The following is an 11,569-nucleotide window of genomic DNA, read 5'->3' on the forward strand; positions in this document are numbered from 1 at the left end:
TCATACTTAGTGCGCAGGTCCACTGACACGCAAGGGGTCACCCGCTGACTGGACAAATGCTGTAAAAAGTACTTAATCTTTAGAAAAAGCTGTCGGGGGAGTGGAATAAGCTAATAATATTCACAGGATAAAAAGCTGTCGGGGGAGTGGAATAAGCTAATATTCACAGGATAAAAAGCTGTCGGGGGAATGGAATAAGCTAATATTCACTACCACAGCTAGGACTATAGCAACCTCCAGTCGAAGAGTTGTACATGGAGGCCGGGTGCGTGAGGCATTGTTTTGGTGCACAGGATCTCTGGTGCTCAGCTTTGGATTTGGAGACAGTGAAATCCAAACCGATCCCTCCCGCGGGATGAGGTGGAGCTGGGAGAAAAAGGAAAAGAGAAACGCTGGAAAAGGTCTCTGCTAAACCCTCTGCCAATACTTTCAGGAGGTGATTTATAAGGTTTGTGTTTGTTTTTCAAAGCGCCACTGAGCGGATTTCGATGAATGCCAAGCGTCATTTAATCTCTCCCCTTCACCTTTGCTGGCTTCCCGACACAAATCTTTTCAATGCGATTATCACGGCATTTAGTTTCCACAGAAGGATTCTGGTGGTCGCTCAATCACCAGACGCTCCTCAAAGAGGGGGTTCCGGGAAGGCTTTCCTGCGGGGAAAGGGCTGGAGAGGGCTGGTCTTCGGCAGGGGTTTCTCTCCTTGGGAGCAACTCAGTCTGCAGCCACAAGCGGCTCTCAGCGGCCACCGCCAGGCCGCCGGATAAGGACAGCCCGCTCAGCCCGCAGCGAGGGCCCGGGTGGACGCGCCCGCAGCGTCACTTCTGGGAAGGGCTGACCCTGCCAGGCCGCGAGGTCTGACGGGAAAAGCCGCCCACCGGCCGGAAGGGCTCGCTGCCTGGCGCACTGCGCACGCGCGACGGTGGCGCACGGCGCACTGCGCACGCGCGATGGGACCGCACTGCGCACGCGCGATGGGACCGCACTGCGCACGCGCGCTGGGACCGCTTCGCGCACTGGCCGCGCCGTTCCCTCCGCGGCCTCCCGGTTGCCTGGTCTCTAGTTGCCTCTTGTTCGTCCGCCGGCCGTTCACCCGGGCTCGAACGTGACGTAACCATCTCTCAATAACCCCTGCGCTGGCCTCTTGTGACGTAAGCAGCAGGTGTCTCCCACGTGCCGGGCCGCCCTCGGAGGAAGCTGCCCCGCTTTGCCCTGCTCCTCCCCAGGAGCGAACACACGTGATGGACACGGCTTGTAATTCCCCGCAGCCTCCAACTGGGCGTTGACCGTCCTCTTGCAACTGGGATGGAAGCGCGGCAGACCCTCCGCCGCGTTTGTAACCTGCTAACTTGGGATTTCTGTTCAACGGTTTTCTGTCGCTGCTGTTTTTACACGTTGTCAGTGTGAAAACTGGGAGAAAGTAGAGTGACCTCTTCAAGACAACGACTGTAGCCAGTAAAAACTGGGAAAGCCAGAACCTGTGGAAAGTGGAAACCTGTCAGAGAAGGAAAATCAAATATTTTCCAAGAAAATAATTACTTCAGCCTAATAAACACTCTCTGAAAGCTGGAGCCCACCCGACGGAGGAACCCATTGATAAAGGCACTGCAGCCCGAGGACGTGCAGATGCTGGTGCCACGGAGCAGGGGAGTCGGACGGCGTCCCAGCCTTCCACTGCCTGCGTGCTGTTGCTGCGTGTGGGTGTGGACGTGCCCCGAGCACAGCTAAACTCGCTGCTCTCCTTGTTGTTCGGTTGTATGTTGTTTATCCCCCACCTCCACTGTAATTTTACCACCCCCCCCCGAGATAAACACCATCCATACGTTTGGCAAAAGGTAAGATATTAATAGATTTCTTTAGTAAAATTTAGCAGAACTTGGACGTTTTTCTTGTCATGAGAAACTTTACACTTTCATTTTTGCTTCACATTTTGTCATTTTGATGCACCTTATTATAATTTCCAAAATCCACTTCTTTCCTTCAAAAGGAGTTTTTTTGTTTGTGCCTCCAAATAGAGGAGCGAAACATGTCCTCACTTCACAGTGTGTGCCGGTGCCGGTGCAGATGGTGGTGGTGGTGGGTGCTACGGATTCACTTCTGACTCAGTGACAGAATGAGAGGGTGTGGGTCCTGGGTGAGGCTCACCATCATGGCTGCGCTGGAGCCCACTGTTGGACCTACTGTGTCAGTTCATTTCCTTGAGCCTTTTCCTCTTTTTCACTCGGCCTGTTCCAAGCATGATGTCTTCCTCCAAGGACTTGCCCCTTCCAGCCACCATGTCTAAAATAAGGCCATTTGTTAATTCTTCTGGCTGCCCATGATGTATTCAGTTATGTCACCAACACCGTCATTCAAATGCCTGACTGCTTTGGTGCTCTTTATTCAGCATGTCAGGTGTTTGAAAGCACCTGGACTCCATCAGGCTCACCTTAGTTTTCAAAGTAATGGCTGCTTTAAAAGGTTTTTTTTTTCTTTTGTCAGCAGCAGCAGATTTACCCGTGCAATACATTGTTTACTTTCTTGCCTGCTGCTTTTTGCACGGATGTTGATTGTGAATCCAAAGGAAATGAAATCCCTGACAAGTCCAATCTTTGTTTATGATGATGTTGCTTATTGGTCTAGTTGTAAGGAAAAGCAAAAAAATCTTATTTTTTTCCCTTAAATATTTTATGAAAGTATACTAACTATCATATAATTGGTGTTGATAGTTTTCTGTGTTTTTGTTTGAGATTGTCACATTTTCAAGAAGATCTTAAGTTCCTTTTTTTTCTAAGAATATTTCCTTTTTGTTTCCTTTTTAAAAAAACGTATTCTTTCACAGCCATGGACAAGAAAGTGAGAAATTTATCTCTGAAAGAAAAGCTTGATGTTGTCAAAATGATAACGGAGGAGAAAAAGACTGTCAAGGAAGCTGTAATTAAGTTCAAGTGTGGCAAATCACAAATTTACTCAATCATAAAAGAAAAGGATAAAATCATCCAAAAGTACATGAGCAGTGCCAACATAAATGTCAAGAAAGGAAGGGATGGAAATTATGCAGAAATCAATAAATCTGTTTTTGAGTGGTTTCTCCAAGCCTCAGCCCAAAATATTCCCATTTCAGGACCTATCTTACAAGCAAAGGCAAAGGAAATGGCGAAACTTTTAAAAGTTGATGGATTCTCAGCATCTAATGGGTGGCTTCAGAGCTTCAAAAAGAATCACGGAATCACTTGCAATGTAAGAAAATGCTTTAAAAAGCACTGTGGTTTCTTATTTGGCAATGGCGATAGCATACAAAGCAAAACAGTCATCGAGCCTGATGACATCGTTCAGATTCAGGATGCAATAAATGACATTTACAGTGGCGTTTCAGAAAACAAAATCAGTGCTGCCCCTGGCATTGACAAAGACAAAGAAATGGCCACCGAGATGGATCATAGAAACGTGCAAGAAATGGAGGACTCCCTCTCTACACAGGACAATGATGAAGGTGATGAGGACCTGCCATTAGACGAGCCTAAGCCTTTAAGTCAGATGCAAGTATTCAACTATATAAAAGCGTTGAAGGAATTTGGAAAAGTTAAAGGAGACCAAGAGTTTTTTGATAAGGCTACAGACTTAGAAATTTGTTTCAATAATTTCATTAAAAAAAGAAAAGTTAATAGTTGATCTTTGATGCTTTTATTAAAATATAAATTCTACTTGTATCTTTGAATAGTATATGTGCATATTTATACATAATTTGAATAAACATCATAAAAAATCATTTGGTTTCTTTGTTCTATAAAATCGAAAAGAAACATCTGGATGTTCATGTGGTAGAATTAATAAGGAATGGTAGTGGTAGGATTGTACCTTGTTAAAGGTGGAAAGCTTTCCAGGACCCAGAGACACAAGGCAGTCAAGTTCTTGCTCTTACAACTTACCTTTTATCTGGAGGCAGGGATAAAGGACACCTGGAGTCTTGGGCTACTAACTGCAAGGTCAGCAGTTTGAAACTACCAGCTGCTCTTTGGGAGAAAGATGAGGCCTTAAAGGGTTAGAGTGAGAGTGCGACGTAGCAACGATGAAAAATACAACTTTCCTCTAATTCCTAAATGCTTCCTCCGCCCCCCACTATCATGATCCCAATTCTACCTTGCAAGTCTGTCTAGACCAGAGGATGTGCACTGGTACAGATAGGAACTGGAAACGGAATCCAGGGTGGATGATCCCTTCAGGACTAGTGGTGAGAGTAGCGATACTGGGAGGGTAGAGGGGGAGTGGGTAGGAAAGAGGGAACCGATTACAAGGATCTACATGTGACCTCCTCCCTGTGGGACGGACAACAGAAAAGTGGGTGAAGGGAGATGTCGGACAGGGCAAGATATGACAAAATAATTTATAAATTATCAAGGGTTCATGAGGGACGGGAGAGCGGGGAGGGAGGGGAAAAAAGGATCTGATGCCAGGGGCTTAAGTGGAGAGCAAATGTTTTGAGACTGATGAAGCCAATGAATGTACAAATATGTTTTACATAATTGATGTATGGATTGTGATAAGAGTTGTATGAGCTCCTAATAAAACGATTAAAAAAAAAAAGTGTGGGAAACCCACAGGACAATTCTACTCTGCCCTTTGGGGTTGCTATTAGAATTGTCTCAGTGCCAGTGAGTTGGAGTTAATCTAGTTTGAAGAAATTAGTGAAAATTTAATTTTTCTGTAGACTATCCAGAAGTGGCATCTCCAAAGGCGGGGTGTAAAAAGGCCCGAAAGAGGTCTGAGAAAGAGGTCACTGTTTTGTAAGCCCAGATGGAGATCAGCCTGGCTGACGTAAAGGCAGAGAAGGCCAACTTGTACAAACTGGAGGTTTAGTGCGCCGACACAGAAATAGACTCGCTGTCCATGAAAGGGGTGGATCGCAGCAGCTGCTTTCACTGTGAGGAGCCAGGGCCAGGTTGCCTAAGGCCATCCGTGAAACCGCCAAGCCTGGGTGTCTACTGCTCCTTCCCTCTCCTTGTCTTCTCTCACTGGTTTCTCCCTTCCTTTCCATTTGGATTTCCTCTCAGGCCCCCCTATTGCTCCCTTCCTCCTCCATTCCCACTCCTGCTTCCTCTCTTTAATTTTCTTAGTTGGGCTACTCTTCTTTTTCTCTTAAATGACTATAAAATAAAATTACAGCCTTTTTTTGGCCTTAGTTTCATTTTCATAAGACTGTAATAAGAAAAGTGCCTTTTTCTTAAGAGTTTATGTTTTTTGCGTGGGGCAGGAGTTTATCCTTAATATATATATGGATAGGAAATTTCTTCTGATAGAAGGTGTTTTCTTTTTGTTATAACAGTTTGTTGTGCCATGACAGGAGAATTTGAAGTATGTGTGAATGGAAGCAGGAGTTAACAAAAAGTACAGCACTATAAAAAGGGAGAGGCTCGAAAGGTTGCAGACCTCAACCCAAGGGACAGCTGTGGAGTCACAGCATTTCTAACCAATTCCTGCATGTGTATCTGTGATGGGTTTCCATAGATGGTTTTTATTTATGTCCTTTTTACAGAGGAAACTGGCTGCAGCTGTCCCAGAAGTTACAGGAGTTTTATCTGGGAAATAAAACAATCTGCCAATGTTTCCAGACTCCATAACCACTCGTAGACTTTTCAGCCTAAGTGGCAAGGTCAGCAGTTTGAAACCCCTCAGGAGGGAGATGAGGCTTCCTACTCTTGTAAAGACATAATCTCAGAACCCCCAAAGGCAATTTGACCCTGTCCCATATGGGAGTTATGAGTGGGAATCAACTGGCTTGTAGTGAGCTTGATGTTGGGTTTTTATACTGAACAAAAATAACTTAAAAAATGATTGCTTGTTCTGGTGGCAAAGCGGCGGCGAACCCAGTGCCTGGCAAAATGGAGCTCAAGGCATGAGCAGGTATACCAGCCGGTGACCCCGCTGTCATGCCCCATCTGACTGTGGTGCTCCTGGCCTTTGGCATGTTCTTCACCGCCTGGTTCTTCGTATGAGGTGATCTCCACCAAGTACAATCGGGACATCTACAAAGAGCCCCCCATCCCCCGGGTGGCCTCGCTCTTTATGGGCTTTGGGGTCCTCTTCTTCCTGCTGCTCTGGGTTGGCATCTACTTACGACAACCCCCACCCCCTCGAGGCACCAACCAGCCCCTTCACTGGATCCCTCCTTTTGTAAATCACACTTTGGGTCTTTTTTTACCCTTTCTGAAAGCGTAGCCCCTGTGCTCACAATAAAGGCAGAGGCGTAGAAAAAAAAAGTGATTGCTCATTTCAAAAACCTTTTGCAAAAATGGCATGGAGGCAATTTCTGACCTCCTCCAGCTCCTTAATTCCATGCCAGCCCAGCGCCAATTTCCACAACACAGGGCAGCCATGCTTGCACCCTCAACTTCCTCCTACAGAACATCAACCCTTCCTTTCATGGCACTCTACTTCTTTGCTGGATTCAACAGTCTGCCCCTTCAGGGCTCCTAAAACTCCCTTAGCACTGATAAATTCCCAAAGGGTAGTCCACTCTAAGCCAGCCTCCTATCTGAAGGCACTCCGCTTTATTCAGTCCATGGGCCAGGAAGCCCACGGCTCATGATCCTCTGCCACTTCTTTGGACGTCTTTACTCTTGGCTCATTCCTTGCTATCCTGGGATTCTCTGTTCCTGCTTTGAAGATGACTCTCTTTATACCCAGTGGAATGGCAAAACATCGATCTGCTTATATTAGTTCCATACACCCAGTCATTTGGTGGAAGTTATGAAAATGGATAGGAGAGCCATACTAAGCAACTTTACTTCATATCACACATTTGGTGAATGGATAGTGACAACAGAAAAATACATTACACTCTTTGATCTTAAATCTGAACCTTTTTGTTACCATAATTTTTTTCCATAGTGTTTCTGTATTGCTATTTACCCTGAAATATACAATTCAGAAAAGCAATTTTAGATTGTTCTCTCATTCAAAAAGTCTGCCTTACATTGTGGTGGTATTTTTAAATCATCTTACCATAAAGTTGGGCACCCAGATCCCAGGGTGATAGAAGGACAAAGCTTGTTTATTCACGAGAAACTTGATGTACTTACATGACTTTATTATTGTCACACACAGTATTGTAAGACCCCCCCAAAATGAAACCAACCCATCAGACACAAAAACTCCCAAAGCAACCAGGAACATTGAGGGTAGTTTTATTTTTGTGGCTTCAAAATAAAAATAAAAATCTGCCAAAGAGTCTTGTGTTGAAATTAAAGAGTTTATTGAAGGAACAAAGTGATCCAGGATTGGGCAGTACCTTGTAAGAATTCACCAAAGTAGTACAGCAAAGGGGAATTTTCACAGGTTAAGTGCAGCGAATCCAGGAATTTACAAAGAGAAAATTTAGATTGACATTTACAGAATCATGCTTTAACAGACGCAAAGCACCTTGAACACTCTTTTGCTATTTGTAAAGTTAGTCACTGAACAGCTTAAAACAGGTATTTCCAGGGCCACTGTGGGTGAATGCTCATGCTGAGAGGAAGGGAATGGGAGGGAGCAGCACACCAGCAGGCCTCCTGAGAGAGGCATCCTGAGAGATGCTGGCTAGTTAACATTTGAAAGCTCAGAATAGGCAGTGAGACCCCTCCTGCTCTGGCCTACAAAAGTGTCTCTGGTGCAAGCACCTAGCTCTTCTGTTGTTTTGAGTTCCTTCACAGATCTTAATAAATCAGTAACCATGCTGGCATTTATACTGCTAGTACTGTAGCATATACAGGCACAAAATAACAGCATAAGAAAATGTTAAATAGGAAAATGAGCAGCCGATATTAAGGGCTCAAGTAGAAGGCAAATGTTTTGAGAATGATGAGGGCAACAAATGTACATATGTGCTCGACATAATGGATGTATGTATGGATTGTGATAAGGATTGTGCTCGACACAATAGATGTATGTATGGATTGTGATAAGGATTATATGAGCCTCCAATAAAATGATGAAAAAACCAAAAAACCTTAAGCCAAAAAAAAAAGAAAGAAAGAAAATGTTAAATAATGATAATTTATAAATTACCAAGTGTTCATGAGGACAGGGAGGGGGGAAAATGAGGAGCTGATACCAAGGGCTCAAGTAGAAAGAAAATGTTTTGAAAATGATGATGGCAACAAATATACACATGTGCCAGACACAATGGATGTACGTATATATTGTGATAATGATATAATGATTAAATATAATGATTTAAAAAACCCATGTTAATAAATTATTATTAGGAGAGCTGAGGATGCATTTTACTAACGTCTGTATTCATAGGGTAAAATTTGAAATAGGGACTCAGAGCAAAGCTTCATAATTTTATCTTTCCATCTTACAACTGAGGTAGAAGCCAATTTGAGAAAAAAAGAAAGGAAAAAAAAGCACTGGCAAGACACACTGTATGTGTCCCATTGCCCTGAAGCTGTAGTAAAGCATCAAAGGGGACAATACTTTGGTGCAAAGATTACTTCAGATAATTTGAGAAAAGTGCTGTTCTAAAAAACTGCGACTTTCTAGTCTGCAGATAACTGAGATATTCTTGGATTATGAATGTATTCTTATTGGTAAGAAATGAATGTCTCTGATCCTCATACTGTTTTAGATACCATTGTTACATTGACCCACATTTAGCTACTTGAAGTAACCATTTTATTGTGATTATGGGTTTTGTGGGTCAGAATTTCAAATTGGGCATTGCTGGTGTGTTAGGCAAGGTTCTTTAGCGAAATGAAACCAGGACACTTATGATTTTACATATCTATAAGAGGATAGAATTATACAGCAAGAAGGAATATAACAGCTAATTAGTCTACGCAGCAGTACAGAGGGTTCAGTTCAACCCACTTCCTTGAAACAGTTAATATGCTGGAAGTCCTTTAATTCACGTGGGCTGCAGGGCCCAAGGTCAAGGAAGCAGAGAGCAGAGTCCTCCCTGGGACAAGGCAAGCAGAGTCGACCCACAGGCAGCAGGGTAGGTCGCCACCTGTCATTAACTCGGGAGCTTAGTGAAGCAGGTTGGGATGGTATATTGAACACAAGCAATGCAAGGAGATGGAATCTACCAGCCTCAGGCTCAAGTGATGTATGCACCAGCTTGGTGAAGCAGCCCTCAAAGGAGCCTCAACCTCTAGCGACAGGATCCTCAGATTGGCCTGGACCACAGGTAGTGTAGCTCACGGTTTGAGGCAGAGAATTAGTTACAGCAGCAGCACACACACTCCAGCCCACTCCAGCAAGATCACCAGAGAGTAAGAGAGAGCGTGGGCCTTGCCATATATCTCTTTGCCCTCCAATCAAACTGTGACCCGAGTAATCCCACATGTTCCTATGGGCCAGGTTGGCACAATAAACTATCACAGCAGGATGGTTTCTCTTTCCCCATTGGGCAAGAACATCTCAAAGACAGGAGTGCCTAAACATGGCTTTTCATTTACTTACCTATTTGTGTGTGTGTGAGAAATATGTATGTACCAAAACATGTTCTTTTTTTACCATTGTTTATCTATACTATATAGTGAATTGTGACAGAATTACCAAATGTGGTGCAATGTATCACTTTTATAAAGCTTTGATAGTTAATGGGAGATGTCTTAGATTGGGTTCAGATGAGAAGGAAAACTAATGACATTTATATATACAAGGGAGTACCCCCCCAAAAGGATTTTTTTCAAAGCTGTTTAATTTTTTGTAGAAAGCAACCTTATCAACTTCAAAGTACTTTCCATTGCACTTAAGACATTTGTCATATCTGTAGTTTCATTCTTGGAAACATTTTCAAATTCATCTGTTTGAATGACTGACATCACCTCCCTCATTATTTTCTTCACCTCTTCTATGTCGTCAAATTGCTGTCCTTTCATGTCCCTCAGTATTTGCGGAAACAGAAGTCACGCAGAGTGAGGTCAGGTGAGTAAGGTGCACGGGGCAAAAGAGGAATGCTGTTTTTTTTGCCAAAAACGTGCACTGAGATGGTTCTGAGTAGGTGAATTGTTGTGGTGTCAAAACCATCTCCCCACACCCCTCTTCCCGGTCTGCCACAAATCAAGCCTTACCCCCTCCCCTCCCCCCACTGTTATGCAATCATTTCAGAACCTCTAAGTAGAAAGCTTGATTACAGTTTGACCTGGTGGAACAACTCCAAATGCACCACGAGTCAACATTTGTCCATTCAGGAAGTTGACATACGTCAAGGTTTGTCATCAAATTAAATTTAACTGTTTTTGAAATGAGAAAACTATGAATACATTTGAGTTTTTTCCATAGTGCTGTTCTTGTAACCTGTGTTCAACATCACAACACTTTCTGTGGCATTTTTCCCAAGCAGGAAACAAAATTTCATAGCTGGACTCTGTTCTCTTAGATCAGGCATCACAAAAAATGAGGTTTGAGCAAAATTGCTTTTATGAAAAAATTCACTGTGACCAGAGAGAACCTGTGTGCACTAATTTAGAGTGAGTTGCTCAATGCTTGCCTGGCGGGAAAAATCCATACTATGAAAGCTCAGCCCTGCCCAGAGTAATTCTGTTTTTTGGGGGGTCACCTCCTCATATATAAAAAAATAGAAAAATTATTATCAAGAAAATGGCTCACAATTGTAGAAGCAGCAAGTCCAAGTTTAGGTAACTACTAAGTTTGTGGGTCAGATGTTAAGCTGGAGGCTCCTCCTGACTCCTGAAACTGGTTTGTTGAACCTAAGATTGGCATGAAGACCACATGCTAGTGGCTGCAGAGGCGGATGAATCCAAGGTTGGCAGGTCAGATGGCAGGCTGCTGATGACTCCCCGGATTAGCAGGCAATATAGCAGACTGCTCAAGTTCAAAGAACAGAGGTGGATCCGCCAGAAGTAGGGTCCACTTCCTTTGGACCCATGGTCACCACACTGAGAAACTCTTAGAACCAGTAGACAGTTGTAACATCAGAGATGGTAAAAGATCACAGGAAGCAGTAGTAGAGGCACAGTGGGCTTTCTTGGCTCACAAAGTAAGAGAGCTGAGCACCTTCTGTCAGGAAGCTTTCTGGTAGAATGCGGTACCTTCAGACATTTACTAGGGGTGTTAAAGGACTTTGTAACATTTGTTCAAGCAGAGAAAATCTGGGTCGACCCAGGATGTATGGGAGGCTGGAAGACAGGGCCCTGGAGAGGCCTGCCTGAGGGTACATCTGAGAATAAGCCTTGCCCTCAGAACTGTATCCTGTCAGGTATCAGGCATCAAAGAACAAAAAATTAAATCATTGTGAAAGACGGGAGCACAGATTGGTGACCCAAGACTCATCTGTAGGCAACTGGACGTCCCCTTACAGAAGGGTTGCAGGGAGGAGACGAGCCAGTCAGGGTGCAGTGTCGCAAGGATGAAATATACAACTTTCCTCTAGTTCTTAAATGCTTCCTCCCCCCCCCCACCCCCGACATCAGCGACAGAGCCAGCAGGGGCCCAGCTGACTTCCTGCTCTACCTAGCCCTCCCCTTGACCCTCTACCGAGCATTTTTCTGGGCATTGCTCCCACTCAGGGGCCACTGTCCTGGCTTAGGACTTCTGGAATCGAGTCTCTCCTTCCTCCCCTCTTCACCTTCCTGACCTCCTC

The 11,569-nt window shown here is 44.2% G+C and overlaps 1 protein-coding gene and 1 pseudogene across 1 annotated transcript; both read left to right on the plus strand.

Moving 5' to 3' along the window:
- The first annotated feature begins 1,791 nt into the window (after positions 1 to 1,791).
- Positions 1,792 to 3,745, plus strand: LOC123522520 (CENP-B homolog protein 2-like). The gene is made up of 2 exons (XM_045297548.1): positions 1,792 to 1,832; positions 2,819 to 3,745. The coding sequence occupies exon 2, from the start codon at positions 2,821 to 2,823 to the stop codon at positions 3,646 to 3,648; it is 828 nt and encodes a 275-aa protein (XP_045153483.1). The 5' UTR covers positions 1,792 to 1,832; positions 2,819 to 2,820; the 3' UTR covers positions 3,649 to 3,745.
- Positions 3,746 to 5,855: 2,110 nt separating this feature from the next.
- On the plus strand, positions 5,856 to 6,192 carry LOC115872083 (annotated as a pseudogene).
- The last annotated feature ends 5,377 nt before the right edge of the window (positions 6,193 to 11,569 follow it).

The sequence above is a fragment of the Echinops telfairi genome, unplaced genomic scaffold, assembly GCF_000313985.2.
Source record: "Echinops telfairi isolate 266 unplaced genomic scaffold, ASM31398v2 ScPeMD7_7420;HRSCAF=8458, whole genome shotgun sequence".
NCBI lineage: Eukaryota > Metazoa > Chordata > Mammalia > Afrosoricida > Tenrecidae > Echinops > Echinops telfairi.